Source organism: Mytilus galloprovincialis, chromosome 9 (assembly GCF_965363235.1).
Source record: "Mytilus galloprovincialis chromosome 9, xbMytGall1.hap1.1, whole genome shotgun sequence".
NCBI classification, from domain to species: Eukaryota; Metazoa; Mollusca; class Bivalvia; order Mytilida; family Mytilidae; genus Mytilus; species Mytilus galloprovincialis.
This window is the reverse complement of record NC_134846.1, coordinates 13,194,302-13,215,280: the sequence shown is the minus strand read 5'-3', so window position 1 is coordinate 13,215,280 and position 20,979 is coordinate 13,194,302. Positions and strand designations below refer to the sequence as shown.

At 32.5% G+C, this 20,979-nt stretch overlaps 1 protein-coding gene across 1 annotated transcript in view; it reads left to right on the top strand.

Moving 5' to 3' along the window:
* The window catches only part of LOC143044450 (uncharacterized), a 127,284-nt gene extending 107,035 nt beyond the window's left edge, over positions 1 to 20,249 (top strand). The window contains exons 14-22 of the mRNA XM_076216474.1: positions 1,153 to 1,428; positions 2,962 to 3,115; positions 10,505 to 10,917; positions 13,265 to 13,495; positions 15,496 to 15,782; positions 16,285 to 16,856; positions 17,906 to 18,171; positions 19,179 to 19,441; positions 20,113 to 20,249. Coding sequence (XP_076072589.1) covers positions 1,153 to 1,428; positions 2,962 to 3,115; positions 10,505 to 10,917; positions 13,265 to 13,495; positions 15,496 to 15,782; positions 16,285 to 16,651 — 1,728 coding nt within the window. The 3' untranslated portion in view covers positions 16,652 to 16,856; positions 17,906 to 18,171; positions 19,179 to 19,441; positions 20,113 to 20,249. The remainder of the gene's footprint in view (positions 1 to 1,152; positions 1,429 to 2,961; positions 3,116 to 10,504; positions 10,918 to 13,264; positions 13,496 to 15,495; positions 15,783 to 16,284; positions 16,857 to 17,905; positions 18,172 to 19,178; positions 19,442 to 20,112) is intronic.
* The last annotated feature ends 730 nt before the right edge of the window (positions 20,250 to 20,979 follow it).

Here is a 20,979-nt window from a genome sequence, read left to right as displayed (position 1 = left end):
TACAGGGGGTCGAACAATTAAATCAGAATTATTAATACAGCAAGTTTCAAGCAGCGCATGTGTTTGTTTTAGTTATTGTTGAAGGTTGAGATAATTAAATCTTACATTGTAACATCAAATAAATGCCTTTAAGTCAACTGAGCTTAATATATCATGTAAACTGTTGACAGTTTAATCTCTGGCCTGGGGTCACCATAGCTAGACTTTTCTGCTTGTCATATTACACTATTGTGAGTGTTTAGTTTAACATCGTTTAATTAAAAAATGCTTGCTTCCTTATATAAACGGAAGAACAAAGTGAAGGAAATTTTATATCAGTGATAAAACTGCGAAATAAATACAAGCGATTCATAGCTATTATAAAAAGTAAATTTGGCATGATTGAAGTTGGAATAAAAACATAAAAGAAGAGCCACAACCGTAGAAAGGCTGTTAAAAGGAAATTGAAATTTCTGGTTCCAAAGTGTAAACAACTGTATCCTTCAACAGAAAATTAACCCCTTTTGTTTTCTCCTCATATGAATGGAATATATGACCTTTGTTAAGAAAAGCATTCATTTAGTACTAACATTATTGATGTTGAACAATTGAACAACGTTCTTGAAATTATGCACAGATTTATATTTTTGTTCGAGAAGAATGTGTTTTAATCAAAAAGCAAAATGTTTTATTTCGGAAAACTTGGATAATTGTGTGGAAAAAAGATATTTAGGCATTGTATTCAAAACAGCAAAAAAGTTTGATATAGGCTGCCATGTTCATTAAATAGAAGAGTTACTGGAGAGTGAAAGCAGTATACATGAGAATGACAGATTGACCGTCGAGAGTGAAAGGGGGAGGTCAACATTTTCAAATTATTTTTTTTGAGCCAGTTGGTTTCTTGCACTTTTCTCACCAAAAGGGGTTACATTTTATTTCAAGGTTTTGGTGAAAGATTCCCCAACTTTAGCTTGTAAATAATGACTATTCCCTCATTAATAATATAAGTATAACAAAACAAAAAAAGAATGTAAAGTTGACTTTAAAAGATAAGTAATTACTTTTAACGAACCAGAACGAAATAAAAAAGATTTTTTTTGCAAAAGTAAAAATGCTCTTTGCTCTGTGCTTTCATTGATGGTAGTAATAATTAGTTCATCTTTTTTGTTTTAGGAAGAAAGAACAAAGAAAATTCTTCACACTCTTGATATGATAGCGGAAACGGCACTTCAGACTCTTGACAAAGAAGAACCAAAGAACATTGAGTTCTCCTCAAAAAGTATGAATTTGTTGGTTGGAATTTCAAAATTTAATACATCATCAAATGCTTCTACGAATATCCAGACATCACGTAAAATTGGCAACACGACTGTCACTAGTTCGTTTGAACTACCAACAGAAATACAGGAGCAACTTAAACAAGTCAGCAACACTGGCTTTAAATTCCAGGTAAGATTTCAAAACTGATATAGCTTTGATTATAATGGTTATATCATAAGGTTTGTCAAAATATGTCCAGTTTTAAGCAGGCAAACAAAAGAATGTAAGCAAATACAATTCTATGAGTATAAATGTAATGAAACAAAGTAAATTGGTGGAAAGGGAATTAGAAAATTATTGGTCGAGGAAAAACATTTAACACCAATATAACAAGAACGAAATGCACTACTCAGAAAACTACAGATTGAACAACATGAACTCAAACATCAAATGATGTGAATTGAGATGCCAATGAAGGGTCAGCAGTTCCACAACACGTTTGACCTCAGTCGTATTACTCCTATACGTTGGTGAGGCATATTTTATGAGTCATATCTATTAACTATGCATCACATACTAACTGATTGGTTAATATATTAATAATTCCAAGCCATCAGTTAATTCATAAGCCATTGATTACGTTACTTTTCTAACCTAAAAACTGTACCAGGTGTGCAATTTTTGAATGCATTTGGATATGCCTGAATTTACGCCACACTATTCAAGTGTATTAGTAAGTTAAACATTTCAAATAGTCAGATGGACGAAAGTGGACAGGATGTTCATGCGTTATATCCGGCATTTGGAGTCTATTTGTTAAATGTCTTTTGGAAGTTTAGAAAAAAGATGAGATTGTCACAAACAACCAATGCGTAAAAGGAATGGCAACCTTTGATCTTGTCAAGTAATGGTATTAATTAACAATCTGTTTTTTTTGGGGTTTTTTTGTGTGTTTTTTTTTTACATTTTTTTTTCACTATTAACAATATGTTTCTACATGAGAAAATGTCTGTATCTAGAAAGAAGTTCCTTGTTATTTCACTTGTTGTTTAACCATCCATCCAACCAGTGATGTTGGCGTAAGAGCACATTTGTTTATGGTAAAATGTATATGTATCATTAATTTGAAAATAAAACGAATAATTAATCAATCGAGATCATTGAAATTAAAAAGCTGAGAAATGATAAAAGTCTCGAAATAAAATGGCATGATAACCTTTGTTGTAAAATGTATTTAGGTGAAAACCTGAGTTCTGTTTCTTTGCAATTTGAACAGTCAATGGTATACTTTAGTTGTCTTTGCTGTAAAAAAAAAATGATTTATCAACCTTCGAATTATCGTCCCAAATAGATAATCTTGCACTTTTATTTCTTCTAACGCTGTACTGTTATACGACTGTCCTTTTTGAAAAGGGGGTTGGTTGGCCATTTTTCAAAGTTACGTTTTTTATGTTATTTGCTTGAACCAAGACATCTTTTTCTTGTAATTTGTTCTAAAGCTTTGCAGTAAGGGGTGTTTTATTGCTTACTATACAGCATGGGTTCCTTATCGATAAATGTTTAAACACATACATTTTTGATTATAACTTGATCAGCAGTTGGCATTGCTCGTTAATTTTGTTTAGCTGATGGAAATTGTATAGGTCTTAATGGAATTCTTGAGATCAGTTGCGTGATTCCGAATCCTTTGTGATTTTAGTTTTTTAATATGTTTTTTTACAGATGTTATTTTCAGACAGAAATCCGAGAATCTACGACAAAACATCTAGATTTATAAACACACCTATGATATCTTTAACTCTAAGGGATATCAATCAGGGTGAACTTCATGTACAGGAATTACCAATGCCTGTTATCATTAAAATTCCCACTGGAAGTAAGTATAAGTATTACACAGAATATTTAACTAATGATAAAAAATTGGTCGCATGTTTTTGGATACATATGAACATAAGAAGAATGATGTGGTATGATTAACAAGGATACAACTATTTACAAGAGACTAAATGACACAAAAATTAACAACTTCTATATTGTCACCGTACCGCCTTCAAGAATGATCAAAGCCCATACCACATAGTCAGGTTAAAAAATGACAGATGTAAAACAACTCAAACGAGAAAACTAACAGCCTAATTTACGTACAAAGTAATGACCGAAAAACCAACCCTTTTTAAAACGAATTATAATATTCATTCTGCGATGATCTTTAAACTGTAGCATAATGGAAGCAACTTTCTGTTTTCAATTTTCAAGTCATATTTCATTTTTACTGTAAAGGAAGGATATATAGATTTTGATCTGTGAGAAAGTCTTGTCAATTATTTTCATTTCGGGATATTCACTTAAGTACTAAATATTGGACTCCAACTTCACTTCGATAAATGGTCACATATTTTGAGAGAAAGATATCTATTGCTTTGCTGGTCATACTCATTATCCATTTCTAGAACAGGTGACTGCAACAGTTAATACGGCCTTATCACGACGAAAAAAAAGTTTCCTTTTAATTCATGTTTAGCAATACTTGTAATGTCATTTATTTTGTAAAAAATATAAAAATCAATAATCATATATGATGATCTAAGCTTTCCTTTTGAACTTGAAATAACGGATTCGACGAAAACAATTCCTCCTATAAGACTAACATCGAGAATTTTACAGTGCTGTTCGTTACAGCAAAATTCACTTATACATGCATTATGCAGAAATACTCGAGCTATATACACCCTGCATATCTTTGATAAGTGCATTGCTTGTGCCGCATATTATAATGGCTTGAGTTGGTTGCTAAATATATAGTATAAAGATATTGACACAAGGGATTTAAAAGATAAAGTTGAAGTGACCTCTTCGACAGTTTTTCTATGTCATCATGATTTTGTTGACAGGTACGATCGAAATAAATGTGTCATAGATCAGCAAAGATGTATCCCATATTTCATTCGCATTCCCATCATCTTCTCCTGGCTATGGTGGCACACGACAGAATTCAGCTTGTCACCAAAAACACAAACGTCAGGTGCCATCATTCAAGTCGGAGTTTATCCACGGGTTTTACAAGTACTTGTTGTTTAACTTAGTTTTCTATATACATTAAGTTATGAGAAATTTGTTGAATTTATTATCTGTATGTCTTTTTAATGTTTTTTGGACATGACTGTTTTTGTTTTCTTTTTGTCTTTTCTTGTATAGATTTGTATTGCTCTTGAAGAATCTTACTTATTCAAAGAGTGTAAAAAAGGGCACATGTTTTTAAATGTTCATGTTAAAAAAGGGTCGAAAGATGCCATACAAACAGTAAAACTCATAGATCGAAAATAAATTCACTGGCTAAAAATAAAAAGACAAACAAACAAATAATAATACACACGACACAAATTAGAAAACTAAAGACTAAGCAACACGAACCCCACCAAAAACTGCGGGTGATATCATGAAGGGTAAGCAGATCCTGCTCTACACGTGGCACCCATCGTGTTGCTCATTTTATTACAAACCCGGTAAATAGTCTAATTCGGTAGATCACAGTCGTGGTGAAAAGGGAAGAGGATTATAGTAACGACATAAGGAACATATCCGATATCATCTGTGAAACGGTTATTCCATAACGGTCAACCAACTCGTGATGGCGTCCGTAAAATTTATGAAGGGATGATTTCAACTTCACCATTTGAAACTCTTGGTTTAACAGCTTCCTTTTGAGCATCAACCCTCTATCAAGGAAATCATGATAGAAAATACATGCCCGGGACTATCGTATCAATATATATTCCGTATGCAGGCGCTTCTGGAATGTTGCCACATAGAAATGGAAGCTGAAATCATCTCCTTTGTCGTAAAGATTTGTTTTCAACTGACCCTCATTGTAAATTTCTAGATGTTAGCCAAGATATGAGTCCGACATTACTTTATCTGTTAAAATAAGTCCAAATAAGAATCGAACTTTTTTATGACTAATGCAGAAATCCTGACAACAAAAATCAATTGAGTAAGTGATATAGAAGGAGAATATTATTTCAGAAGCAGCTTAAATCAAGTTGAAGTAAATATACTTATGCAGACATATGCAAATCTGAAATTTTATCTTTAGCAAAGACCATGCAATCAATTCGGAAAAAACAAAAAAATTGTATAAATAATTTAGATGCTGTATTGTGACGCAATAAGGGATGAAAATGAAATACTCAGTACCTACGGGGCGCTGATTGGGACTCTTGTGTTTTTTTTACAAAATTCAATTCTGTCATAACAAAATCATTTTTGTCTTACAAAACTATGTGATACAGAGACTTGTTTTATGAGAACTTCAATTTTGTGATGACAATATTCATTTTTGTAGACAAAATTCATTTTTGTCATGACAAAAGTCAATTTTGTCAAAAAGGTATGCAAATATAAACGTATTTGCATACAACATTGACTTTTGTTACCTGATATGGAAATTAAAACTCAAAAGTCAATTGTGTGAGAGAACTTTTGTGAGACAAAATTCATGTGAGACAAAATTTAACTTTGTCAATTTTGTCTCACAAAAGTCAATTTTGTCTCAGAAAAGTCAATTTTGTCTCACAAAAGTCAATGTTGTCTAACAAAAGTAAATTTTGTGTCACAAAAGTCAATTTTGTATGCAAATTAGTTCACAGAATTCAAACTAAACTAATTTGCATACAAAATTGACTTTTGTCGCTCAATAGGTAACAAAAGTCAAGTCTGTAATACAAAAATGAATTTTGTCATGACAAAAGTAACTTTTGTCCATTGAAAGATCATTTTTGTATGATTAGTATACTACAAATTTTGTTAAACTAAACTAATTTTTGTTGAACAAAACTCACTTTTGTCCGTACAAAATCGAATTTCGAGTATAAAACCACAGGAGTCCCGGGCGGCGCCCTGTATTATCTTACAGAAAGGTTTTTAATATAAATAGGGTTTTTCCCATTGTCATCGTTTTAAATGTTTTTCATTATTCAGGATTTTCCATACCCCCATATACTACAACCTGACAAGGGTATTAAGGGGTTAAATATTATGTAACAAATGCAGTATATATAAGTTGACTGATTGATTTTTTTTGCCCCACCTTCGATAGTAGAGGGGCATTATGTTTTCCGGTCTGTACTTCCGTTCGTCTGTTCGTTCGTCTGTTTGTCCGTTCGTCCTGCTTCAGGTTAAAGTTTTTGTTCAAGGTAGTTTTTGATGAAGTTGAAGTCCAATCAACTTCAAACTTAGTACACATGTTACCCATGATATGATCTTTCTAATTTTAATGCCAAATTAAAGTTTTGACCACAATTTCACGGTCCACTGAACATAGAAAATAATAGTGCAAAGTTCAGGTTAAAGTTTTTGGTCAAGGTAGTTTTTGATGAAGTTGAAGTTCAACCAACTTGACACTTAGTACACATGTTCCCTATGATATAATCTTTTTAATTGAAATGCCAAATTAAAGTTTTGACCCCAATTTCACGGTCCACTGTACATGGAAAATGACAGTGCGAGTGGGGCATCCATGTACTATGTATGGACACATTCTTGTTACTTTCTCTTTTACAACACTCTAAAAAAAAGATAATATGAAACATTTAGTTAGATATTACATATAAAGGAGACCAAAAAATTTCACAAACTTGGTCTTTATCATTTTTCTTTATGATATATAGTAGATATTTAAGAAATTTGTATTTCTTTATTATACTCTATAAAGGGACATATTTGCTGTCAAATTCATTGACTCAAATTTTCAGATTTTATCTATAACATACTGAAACATATATCCAAAGTACAATACGTCTGAAATAAACAGTTAACAATACATGTACATAAATTTAAATTGTGTGTGTATTTTAGTCTAGACACCATCTTATTAACTATTGGGATGATATCCGGAGTCTGCCGATGGTCACTTAACCCAACATAATCATAAACATAGATATAAATATGTAGTGACATCTTAAAATTAGAATTTTCAATGTCTATGTCTTTTTGGTTTCATGTTATAGGTTAACGAATACGGAATACGTCAATTATCCTTTTACTTACATAATAATGATTTTTTTGTGGATCGAATCAGTCAACGAAAAGGTTCACCTTTGTTTTTTTTCAAAAATATACTTTCATTGCTGACATATTTCGTAATAACGTCTGTTCACGACTTGTCCATACACAAACAATCGCTAGCTAACGGGTTGAATGGAAGGACACATATATAGTAATTCAATGAGGTCGAATTAATCACTTACAAGGGAAAGAAGAAAAGTTCAAAATATATATAAGGATAAAATGTCACTTTTCTTTCTAAAAATGCAGACGTGTTCTACATGGATCACTTGTCTTTCAACTTTCATCTTATACTTTAATTTCTTAAATGTATGCAAAATAGTTAAAGATGTACTATTTTCCAGTATGCTCTTTTTTGACCGGACCCGATAAAGAGGTGTTACATCTTAAAAGGTCTATTCAAATTATTTTTGCAAACATTTCTGCTCAAGCCGATGGTAGGGGGCGTCTTGAATTTACAGTGAGGTGATGTTGTTTTTTTTTTTTGCTCCGGGTTGGAGCTCTCACTGTGACTTTGAGATGAAGAACAGCAATAAAAGTGCTGTTCCTGCTTTTTGTATCTTTTTTTGTTGTTTTTGAACTGATTTTGTGTCATGGATTGATACCAAATATCCTTTGTTTTTCTATTGATTTAAACACTTTCAAGCCCATACTATTAAAGGTCTGCCAGTAACAACTGCTGCCAGCCTCAACTAGGGTTTGACATCATTCTATTTATTCAATTCATTTCAAATCAATGTTAAAGGAATGAACTATATTATTTCCACCATGTGAAATATCACCAATGAGCGTGTTACGCTAAATATTGCCTTGTTTTCCATTTCATATGAAAATAATGGAATGAGCTCTCTTTCCCAGGAGTGCGATATCTTTGGCAATGCAGTCAATAAGTGCACCAACTCTGAAAAGCAAAAGCTTTAATTACTTTAATTCTCCCCAAAAAAGTGAGTTTAAGATGTTGACAGCTCTTCATAATTGCAAAAACTGCTATTATTTTTAAGCAAATTCAATATATATACAGCTTAAATATATATAAAATTTTATTTCCCCGTTTTTTTTTAATTTAAAAAAAAATTGAATAACGGGGGCAATTTTATCTCTCTACATGGACAAAACGGTATATAATTTGATCTTTTTGACAGCTGGAAAAGACCATGCAAACTTGTAACTCGAAAAGAAATAATGACATTTTTACTGCTCATGATTAAAAGGTGGTGTTCATTTAATTACCTACTTAGGCCAAGTTCACTTCAAACTCTTGAGTTAACTTTACTTACTCGGGTTTCAACAATACGATTTTACTTGAACCACTCGAGTTAACCCCTAGTACTCTGGTTCCAACCTTCACCGAGCCAGGGTTAAACTCGAGAAACTCTTGAATGACGTCAAACCAATGAGAATATTTTATTTTTTATGCTTGGTCAGGGCCTTACCCTAGAGTTACTTAGAGTTGTTCCGAATATCAACTCGAGTGCGTTCACGTGATAATCTATTTATTATCTCTTTGAACTCGGCCTTAGATGTATGGTAAATCTATACTATTAAACGAGAAGACCTCATTTTATGTCTCGCTTCTCTTCATTCCACAATAAATTAATCATCATGCATGCTCTGTGTCCTATAGGTACCATGCAAAGTCGCATTTGTCACCCATTCTAATTACTATTCAATTTGGGTTATTTTGGGAGCAAAACGAAAAATAAAGCGTCCGAAAATTGATTCCGTCACCAAACCGACTGTCAGACTTGACTACCGGTTTTAACATTCAGAACCAATCGTATGATAGATAACCAAAATGAAAAATAAATAAGCCAATCAGAGCGTTGTTCATATCGTGGTTTTATATCGTAAGAACCACTACTATTATACCTCGGTTTTAATTTACACATAATTTGCATAGGTACTCGGACAATTATTTTCGTGTTTATCTGCATGTATACTATGATTCATATATAACTATAATATATAGAGACTCTCTTTATAAAATAGCAGTGAGTTTCTGTCATCAAACCGACTTTTATGGCCATTGTTATATTATAGTTCGTTTCTGTGTGTATTACATTATAACGTTGTGTCGTTTATTTTCTCTTATTTTTGAGTGTAAATTCACATTGCGATAAGACGTGTCACGGTACTTGTCTATACAAATTCATGTTTTTGGTTTTGATGTTATATATATATGTTATATTTGTTATTCTCGTGGGATTTTGTCTATGTGTGTTACATTTTAGTGTCATGTCGTTGTTCTCCTCTTATATTTAATGCGTGTCCCTCGGTTTTAGTTTGTTACCCCGATTTTGTTTTTTGTCCATGGATTTATGAGTTTTGAACAGCGGTATACTACTGTTGCCTTTATTTAAGTCAAACATGACAACCGGTTTTAACATTCAGAACCAATCGTATGATGGATAACAAAAAAATGATAAATAATTAAGCTAAGTAGAGCGTTGACCATATCATGGTTTTAGATTGTAAGAACCACTACTATTATACCTCGGTTTTAACTAACACATAATTTTACTCGGTCGGGGACAGGACAAATATTTTTGCGTTTATCTGCATTTATATACTATGATTAATATACTGCTATAATGAATAAAGACTCTATATGATATACTGCAGCGGTCGCCATGGAGAAAAAACTTTATAGAATTAATAGTTAATTGAAAATTAAACACACTTTTATATTTTTTTATTATATAGATACGTATGTGCATAGTATACAGAAACGCAAAAATAATGGTATATAACAGAAAACAAAATAATAACGGACTTTGAAAAAAAGAGAGGGCTTAAAAATTTTGTCTTGTGTGCATGTATCTGTATGACTTAAAATACCCGCGATTTCGCTTTTAAGTCAAACAGGACTTTAAACTTGCAAACAAAAGAGTACTCGTGGACAGGACAATAATTATTGCATTGATAAAGACTCCCCATATAATTTGCAGTGATCGGCTAAGAGAACAAAATGGTAGTAAAAAAACTCATCATAGATACCAGGACTAAATTTTGTACAGACGCGCGAAACATCTTTTAAAAAAAATCTTTTGACACACAGATTCTTAATAACTTTTGTGGTGAGGCCCACAATAACAAATATTTTTTGAATATAAATGAAATATGATGCAAAAATGTCACATAATTAGATTAAACGCAGTGAAATGTGGCATAAACTATATTCGAACTTATATCCTTTTTTTAGAACACGCAAAATACAAACGTTATACTATAAATGCCACAGATGAAGATGTTACTGATGAAAGTAACTTCCTCCGCTTGAAAGTCTCACAGAGGGCAAACCAATATTATATGATGAAGCTTATCACAGATGGACCACAATATAATGTGTCAATCAGAATTGCAATAGATTTCCAAAAGAAAGTTTCAATGTATGATACAATAAATGGAATGGTCTTGCTTGGTTCACGAACGGCATTTCTAAAAGATCCTAAACCCACAACTGTCACCTGGAGTGTTGGGATATTTGCCATTTATAGCGGTGGCAACGAAACCAATACCACTGCGCCAGAAATATCAGTAAACATTTCAACAACTGCTATAAACTGTCGATACTGGGATAATACAGTTGGAAAATTGCTTGCTGATGGATGTAAGGTATACATGTCAAAGTAAAATAATTGTGAGCATAGGTTTTTGTCTATTGTTTAACGCCTTCTACTGTCGAGTTGGGAGAATTACATTGTCAGTTTATTTTCGATTTATGAGTTTGACTGTCCTTTTGTTATCTTTCGTCCCTCTTACAATGAATTCAGAAATAAAGAATAATTAATTGGCTTTTCATATGTTCATGTACTTGTCAAAATTCGTGAGCTTCTGGAATGGTTTCTAATTTTAGGCATAAATAATAAAGGTGTGTTATTATTTGAAAATCCGTTTTAATTCATTTCCTTTTCCTCCAGTCTCGGTACAGTTTACACTTAGCATATTCAAAGAACAATTATAAGAGAAACTCACCAGTTGCCTATCATATCATTGTTTCTCAATAATATATTGTGTTATCTTACTATCTTACATATAAATATGAAAGCTACTTGGGCTCTTTGTTATGGTTGATGTGGCTTTCCTTGCATCACCCCTATACTATCCCTTCTACGTGTTTTCTTAGGTTATGTCACTTGTTTGGCTTTATTTTGATTTTATCTGTTCTTCAATTCCAGTGAATGTCACTTAAGATACACAAATAATCAAAAAGCGCAAAGCGCAATTTATACAAAATGTGGAGAACAAATATTGAAGTATATTTTCGAAATATGCCACATAAAACACTGATTTACTTGTAACGCTTATTAAACTGTAAATCAAAAGTATTATAAAGAAATGGCTGTTTTTCAATTTTTGAAAAGACGATCTGCATCAATTAATAATGGCGCGCTGATCGGAGGACAAATGACGACCAACATGCTTTTCATTTTCCAATTTTTATAGTTTATGTTGAATATATAGTCCTATATGTTCTTCAGTAAAACATAATGAAACTTTTGTATACACTGGTCTCAAAGATTATCAATTCAACAATATTTTTTATTTTCTTTAAATTGTTCTTATCATTCTGACATTGATTTTGTTATCATCAATTTGAAACATTTCTTAATAATTTAATTTTGGATGTAACGCGTAGATTCTTATATTTTTGGTATTGAACTAGGTCCTATTTTTTTCTCAAATCTGTTGATGACGTCTTTACACCTTATTGGCTGTACACTGATTCATTTTTGTCTAGCATAAGTTATAATTTGTTATAGGTTTTGATTCTCTTTTTTTGTGATTGTACGATGTAATTTGTAGGTTTTCTTTTGCATAGGGTTTCATTTAAATCTATTATAAATCACCTCTCTATTTACTCCATAAATAGTAGTCATATCTGATATGTGTAGAAAATATGAACAAAAGGTCATGTATGCAATTTTTGTCCCAACGTTCAATAATTATTCAATTTGTATACAGTGAGGAATCGCATTTGGATTGAAATAAATAAATAAATTAGTAAAAATCATAGAATGTCAATAATCAGTTCCTGTGTTTCACATCACAAAAAAAGTCTTTTAAACTACTTGCCAAATTTAATTCTTCAGATTGCCGATACATCAGAGCCTTCTATCGGAAATCACTTGTTTTGAACTCGTCGAAGTATTTGCAGCTAGTCGATTATTCTATCTGACATCAACATCAGCAGAATTGGTATGATTGCAAATAAGACAACTCTCCACCAGGATCACTATTTTAATTCATAACAATTAGAGAGTCAAGTCTTTTATATTATCCAATTGATATAAACGTGTTCATTCAAATCAAATTTTGTAAACCATTTTCCCCCTGAAATTGCTGAATATGAAGTCAGTTGTTTTAAACAAGTTTATTACTAATTATTTTTTTGAGACTTAGGTACTGTATGTATATAAGTCGGGTTTTAAGTAAATCAATAAGGTTTTTATTTAAGAATTGAATGCCTTTTTTTGTAATTGATTGGCTTGAAAAAACGTTGACCGAATTTTGTATGAAACGCTTCATTCTAAAAATATGAAAACGGGCAACGCTTTTACAACCCTTCGCATTTACTAAAAGGAGCATTCAACATGTTCAATACTTATAACTACATTTCCCGCTATAATCATGAAAACACGATTACTATCAAGTTTTTCTTTTATTTACCTGTGCACTTTATTGTAAAATGAATGTCAATTCCAGAATGACGCGAGATTGTAATGAAACATACACCTAATGACTAATGTAATTATACTCAAGTAGAGCTTCTTAAGCTGTATAATGTTATCCAATTTTCAAATAAATATAAATGTTAATGTTTTTCTGGCATTGACAAATAATGATAACTAGACATTGTTAAACTATCGAAGGGCTCGTTCGTCCAAACCTATTGTTTCATTACATGTTTTGTCAAAAGGACATTGATTAGAAATCTTAATTATTTATTATATCTTTGTAGGTATCACCTTTATCATCTGGTGAGAGTTTAGAGTGTGGTTGTGATCATCTAACGGATTTTGCAGGAGGAATTTTCGTCATACCAAATTTCATTGACCCGATAGCTGATATTTTGCTTTTTCTTACCTTTTTCGACAATCCAGTTATTGTTTGTACAGTGATTTTGATTTGGATGGTCTATTTTGTTGGTCTTTATTGGGCGAGACAAGCAGATCGTAGAGATTCAGCAGTGGTACTTATATTTACACATCTCTGTATATTATGTACAAAAAAGGGTAACAAACAAAAACAAGACCGAGTTCATCTGCAGGGTTAGCAACTCTTCCTTTACATAATACAAACCATCACTAACATTTCTTTTTCAATGCTCTTCAACTTCGTACTTTATTTGGCGTTTTAAACATTTTTTGATTCGAGCATCACTGATGAGTCTTTAGTAGACGAAACGCGTGTCTGGCGTAAATATAAAAATTTAATCCTGGTATTGGTGTCTTATTTGGTGTCCAAAGATAAAAGACTTTAAAAACATGTCGGTACTAAGTTGACACAACGATACATTGTATTGGTCAACCCATTCATCATAATGACTTGTGTTGTGTCGATTTCAATCGGTTTTTGTTTGAGCACTTCTTTTGTGAGAACAATACCCCGGTTGCTGAATTCCGTATAGTGTGAATATGCATAAGCGTACCTGTATTACTGAGATACGTTAATAAACTCATCATGGTATTGAAATTCAGTACGCTAGACGCGCGTTTCGTTTGCAAAAGACAAAAAGTTAAAAGTCCAAAAAAAGTACGAAGCTGAATATTTTTGAGAACCCGAAACTCATAATACAATTGACCAAAATACAGCTACGGTTATCTATTAGTCTATAGGCTAAGGGATGAAGCTGATGATGTTATACTGCAAAGATAGGGAAACCATCCCTTGTGTGTCATATATTCTAGTTGAAAGTCGTCCTTTTGTGTCAATATCGAAGAAAAGATAAAAAAAAAAACCAAGACGATTTGTAGATTCTGTAATTTCAAGTTCTTTAGTATATATGACATGTAAGCACCCTTTGAAATGTGGATTATTTTATGAAAGAAAACAACAATTATGTATATAAACTCATCATAGATACCAGGACTAAATTTAGTTTAAACGCCAGACACGTGTTTCGTCTACAAAAGACTCATCAGTGACGCTCGAATCCAAAAAAAAGGTAAAAAGGCCAAATACAGAACGAAGTTGAAGAGCATTGAGGACCAAAATTCCTAAAAGTTTTGCCAAATACAGCTAAGGTAATCTATGCCTGAGGTAGAAAATACCTTAGTATTTCAAAAAATTCAAAAATTAGTAAACAGTAAATTTATAAATATAACCATATCAATGACAATCAAGTTTAAGACTCCAATATGTAAAATATAAAAAATAACCGAACTCCAAGAAAAATTCAAATATGAAAGTCACTTATCAAATGGCAAAATCTAAAGCTCAAACAAATCAAGCGAATGGAAAACACCTGTCATATTACTGACCTGGTACAGGCATTTTTTTATGTAAAAAATTAAGGTTCAAACATGGTTTTATAGCTCACTAAACCTCCCATTTATGTGACTTTTTCACTACATTACATTGACATCAATGTGAAAACAAAGAGACATAACCTGTTGTTCAGTGGTTTTCTTTTGTTGATTTTGTTCATAGGTGTTTTTTTTTTCTCGTTGTGTTGTATATTTAAGACCTTTGGTTTTCCTTTTTAATTTGTTTTACGCTAGTTATAAAGGTGCCCTTAATAGCTTGCTGTTCGGTGTGAGTCAAGGCCGTAATTTGACGTATATTTTTTACTTTTTGCACTTTTGACTTAGATGAAGATTTGTCTCATTGGCACTCATACCACAGTTTCTTATTTCTATAATAGGTATAAAGGTGTAAATGTCAAAATAATGGTGCAGCAGTCGGCACCATGTGTTAATTTTGGTCTTTGAGAAGGTTCTAATTTGGTAAGTACCAGAAAAGACGACCAGCATTGGTGCATCGTTCCTGCTAAAACGTCAATCATCTTCGATGTAATTGTTGTGGGAACCAGTGTGGTTCTCCAAAGGTATTTTTTTTCATAAAACAGTTTAATTTGCAATAATGTTATTATTTTTACATTATGATCACTCAAAAGAAGACGAAAACAACTTGTGAACCTCTGAACTGAAGGGAAATGTTATACAATCGAGCGTTTTCTTCTTTTTGTAGAGAGGGATTGTTACTCCTTTTCCGAGTGACCCTTCGGATCCTTTCAAGTATATCATGTGTGTTGTGACAGGATGGCGTATGAAAGCAGGAACTACATCAAATATATCATGTTACATCAAAGGCGACAAGAGACAAAGCGCGAGGCATTGTTTATCAAAGTCCTCATCTGGTCAGGTTTTGTTTCAAACCGGTGCAGAAGATTGGTTTTTAATGACCTCTTCATTTGATCTCGGTGTCCTTGAAAATGTAGTCATATGGCATGACAACAGTGGCTCATCGCCGTCATGGTTTGTACATACATTTGCTTCATATAAGTTCGTTATTATCTGCATGTATTGTATTAGTAAATGATTTTTTTTTACCTTAAAATTAGTTTTTTTCTTTTGCAATCAGAATGTAAAATTTATTGTTGAGAAAATTTATAAATCAAATAATTTCAGGATAAATCACCTCACGAGTATTACATTATTCATGGTTTCCTAAATGAAGCTTTTTTTATTCTCATATACGTTGAGTATGCTAAACCTGAATTTAAAAGACTTTGAGTGAGCAAGGCTCTGGCAGCAATCGCTTCTTTAAGTATTGTTTTCAATTCATCTTCTTTTCAATTTGGTAATATAAAGTTATAAAATATTGAAGAAGTGTCTCGTCGTTATCCTTATTTTTATCTAAGGTTAAGATATCTTCCCATGGACCTACAATTTATGAATAACAAGGCAAAATACCAATTACTATGTAAATACGAAATTTATGTTACACCATGTCTACATACTTAATTGTGCCTTTCAGGTTTTTGTCGAGGATAATAATAGAAGATATCCAGATGAAGAAGATATATAATTTCTACTGTGAAAATTGGCTTGGTGTGGAGAGTGAATCTACCAAATTTCGTTTGACAAACACATCTACTGAAGAGCTTAAAACAAATTTAAGACACCAGTTTATTTTGAAAACGGGCCAAGAGTTACGCAGAGGCCATTTATGGTTAAGCATTTTGTCTAAACCACCAAACAGTGATTTTACGAGAGTCCAAAGGTTATCCTGTGCCTTATCTTTACTGTTATGCACAATGTTGACTTGTTTAATGTTTCATGGAATACCTACTGAGGACTCGGTCAAATCCGAGGTTGTTGGTTTTCAGTTTCAATTTCTCTGAAAGACATAGTAATTGGTATTGAAAGTAGTATTTTCATGTTCCCTATTAACTTTATTATTATTGAACTTTTTATGCGAACTAAGCCAAGAACTTCTAAAAGTAATCGCTATACAGCAGTTCAAAGAGATGGCAGTTGTTCAAATAGTGGTAATGACAACTTACTAGAGAATACAAAGACAGAAACTATTGCTGTTAACAGAAATATGTAAGTAGAGCATATCATTTATTTGTTTTTTTTTCTGTGATCCTAATTACAAGGTGACCGCAGCTACTGGGTTACTTATATCCGTCGTTCTCCCCTTAAACATGTTAAATCAAACAGTTATCAAGACATTATTTCGTTCTGCGAAATTGATCTTATAGTTGGTATACTCCCAATTAATGGTGATTTTTAGATCGAGTTAAGGTGCGTTACAGCTTATTGCTCAATGGAAATCATTAGATTTTATGATCATTTTTTGTAAAGCCTGATTTATATTTTGGTATATTGGTGTATGAAGATGAATTACAGATCGAATTTACGTTTCTATTCGGTTTGTCTAGTTTCACTAAGAAACTTAGGTTTCTAATCCCTCTGATAAAATTGATCTGAGATAAATTTAGGTATTTTTTATGCCTTTTTTGAACGAAAAGATCAAAGTGTTGCCTCGTGTTTATACATCCTTTGATGTTCAGTACTTTTTATTAATGTTAATACAGAAAAGCGTTGGAGGTGCTTAATTTTTGACGGATAATTTTTATATTGAACAGCTATCATTGTTTCGTTGACACAATTATACTTCAAGGAAAATTTAAGACATGTCTAAGTTTAATCAAGATAACACATTCAAAAATCAAAACTCGAATACAACTTTGAAAATACAGGTACGTGATTTTATTCAGCTTATAATGTCCATTTCTATAACATTCGAATTGGTTACTCATAATGTAAATGATTACAAATTTGAAGGTAAAAAGTAAACATTTTTAAGATTAGAACCAGTTCTAACAATTACCACGAGCATAGAGGCTCACCGCTTGATTAAAACCACAGTTCCATCAATGATACACGGAAACACGGGATCACCACTTGATTAAAACCACAGTTCCATCAATGATACACGGAAACAAGGGATCACTACTTGATTAAAACCACAGTTCCAACAAGGATACATGGAAACACGGGATCACCACATTTACAACATTGATATACGAACAATATTTTTGTAAAGATACCATATTTTTAATGTTAATTATAGTGTATCGTACTTGTAGGTTGCCGTGGTGGGTAATATACATAGCTTGGACAACGGTGTCGTTAACATCCCTTACTACATCCTTTTTTGTTATGCTGTATGGTTTGAAATATGGATATTATGAGAGCTTGGAATGGCTTGTGTCGTTTATCACAGCATTTGTAGACGATGTAGTAATTTTAGAACCATTGACCATTGTAATTTTTGCTGTGATCATTACTTTTATACTGAAGAGACCAGTGAGGATTGGGGATGCTCCACCACAGATTGTGCAAGGAAGTGAAGGTAGGAGTAAAATTACTCCGCATATTACGTCGTCACTTCAATTCCCTTCCCTTTCATGAATGTGACCTACCAAATTAGACTATTTACCAGATTTGTTATCACTTAAGCAACAACGGGTGCCACATGTGGAGCAGGATCTGCTTACCCTTTCGGAGTACCTGAGATCACCCCTAGTTTTTGGTGGGGTTTGTGTTTCTTATTCTTTAGTTTTCTATGCTGTGTCATGTGTACTTTTGTTTGTCTGTTTATCTTTTTCATTTTTAACCATGGTGTTGTCAGTTTATTTTCGATTTATGAGTTTGACTGTCCCTCTGGTATCTTTCATCCCTCTTTAAAAGATAGAAGAAGAAGCGGTTTGAGTGCCAAAGAGACAACTTTCCATCCATTTCATAATTTGTAAAGATAAACTATTATAGCTCAAAGTACGATCTTCACCACGGAGCCTTGGCTAACACCGAACAGCAAGCTATAAAGGGCCCAAAAAATGACAAGTATAAACCCATCCATACGGGAAAACCAACGGTAGAATCTATATAAAAAACGAGAAACATTTATGAACCACATCAACAAACGAAAACAACTGTACATCAGATTCCTGAATCAGTTTCAGTTTCAGTCTGTCCGTCTAGTACAAAGCATTGTTAATATTCATTAACATGTTCTCGTCCTTAATATGAATTTTAAGTTGCCCCGGGGCGTTGAGTATCCAATCATCCATCTAGGCGGATGTGATTATGTACTATTATTAAACCATTTTCAAGCTAAACATTTAAAGCAATTACACATTTTTTAAAAAAATAAAAATTAAATATGAATGAATTTGTTAATGCAAAACTTGCATCGACACTGCTTCCGAACTTTTGCTTCAGATAAAGTTCAATGTAAGGTTCACTGCTGTATTCTGATTGTATGAGTCTATGTACAAAGTTTCAATCTATTTGAAACAGCTTCAACAACATTTCCAGATTTAAAATGAAATAAAAACAAATTTAATTATGCTTTGTTAGACTCTATAGACGATCAGTACGCATCAAAAAGAACACAGAAACAGAATAGCATACCCGATCACGTTCCTAAAAAGTATCTTCAGCAAAGGAAACAGGAAAGTGAGTTGACAGCGACACTGCAAACAAAAACTCAGGACATCATTATATTTCTCATATTCATTACTGTTATGTTATTGGTAGTCCACAATCATCGACCTGTTGAGCAATGTTTTCAGCAGTCACAAATTGTCAACAATATGTTCACCAAGAAGAAATTTGACTTTGTAAGTACAAGTTTTAATGGTATTACTACTCTTCCTGTAAAAGTGTTCTATAATAATAAATATTCTTGGAGTAGAGCTGAAAAAATTATTTGACAAAAACTTTCCTTTTCCTGATGGTCAAATCAGTTGTTAATAGTTGATAATATTTATTTACTTTGACAATCAATTTTATCTTCACATTACTAACCAGAGCTTATAGATATAAGATGTGGTTTGAGTGTCAATGAGACAAATCTCTATCCAAGTCACAATTTGTAAAAGTAAACAATTATAGGTCATAGTATTATCGTAAACACCGAGCCTTGGTTGACCACGAACAGCATGCTATAAAGGGCCCAAACAGGACTACTGTCGAACCCTTCAAATGGCAAAATCAACAGTCTAAGCAATATAAAAACCAGAAACGAGAATCAATAATGAACCACATCAACAAACGACATCTACTGAACATCAGATTCATGACAAAAGACATGTGCAAACAAATGCAAAGTACATTTTATGTTTTCATAATCAAATCTATTGATGAAAGGATTGATTGCAGTTCTATCAGAAATATAAAAAAAATGTTTGCAATGAATGTGTTGTTTGAATTCTTTTTAGAATTTTTCTTTGGTTTGTTATCAAGCTGCTGTCTTATTATTGTGTTGCCCTTGATTTACATTGTTTTACAGGTAAAAACGCACAGTGACATGTGGAACTTTATCAACAAAAGTGTACTCATGCCATTAAACAGAACTTTACCATTTGAGAAGTCAAAGAAGAATCCAGAAAATAATTTCTTACTGTTAGGGACATTGCGTCTACGCCAGATAAGAGTTGAAAAAAGTATAAAATAACAATAAAAAGACTAACAGATTCATAGTAGATATGGGAAGATGTGGTATGAGTGCCAATGAGACAACTCTCCATCCAAATAACAATTTATAAAAGTAAACCATTATAGGATAAGGTATAGCCTTCAACACGGAGCCTTGGCTCACACCGAACAGCAAGCTATTTATTAAAGGGCCCCCAAAATTAGTAATGTAAAACCATTCAAACGGGAAAATGATGAATGGATGTAACTAAAAACATTATGTTTCCTGATTGGAGTACTGAATTTGGCAAATGAAATCATTATAAAACCAGGATTTACACATAGTATTCGTTAGACAGGCAATTTGTCCATAAAAGAATCAACAGTAACGCTCGAATCATACAAATAAAAAGGCAAAAATAAGGTACGAAGTTGAAGAGATTGATAACCCAATAGAAAGCAAAGCAGATATCTCTTAATTTATATGTTAGGCTATCATTGATAGGATTTTAGGATAAACGATGCAGTAGCAAGGGCAGTTAGTTATGCATCAACATTTAATGTGTTGTTTTGAAAACTTTGTTTTTGATGAGCATAAAAAATTCACATTTGCGACAAAAGAAATTTTATTTCACTAAAGCCCCAACAAGGGGCATGTTAGTACAACATTTTAAAACAATAAAAGTGTAAACATATCTAGCCAAATGATCGCTTACATCATTAAACAGGTCACGAGGATTTG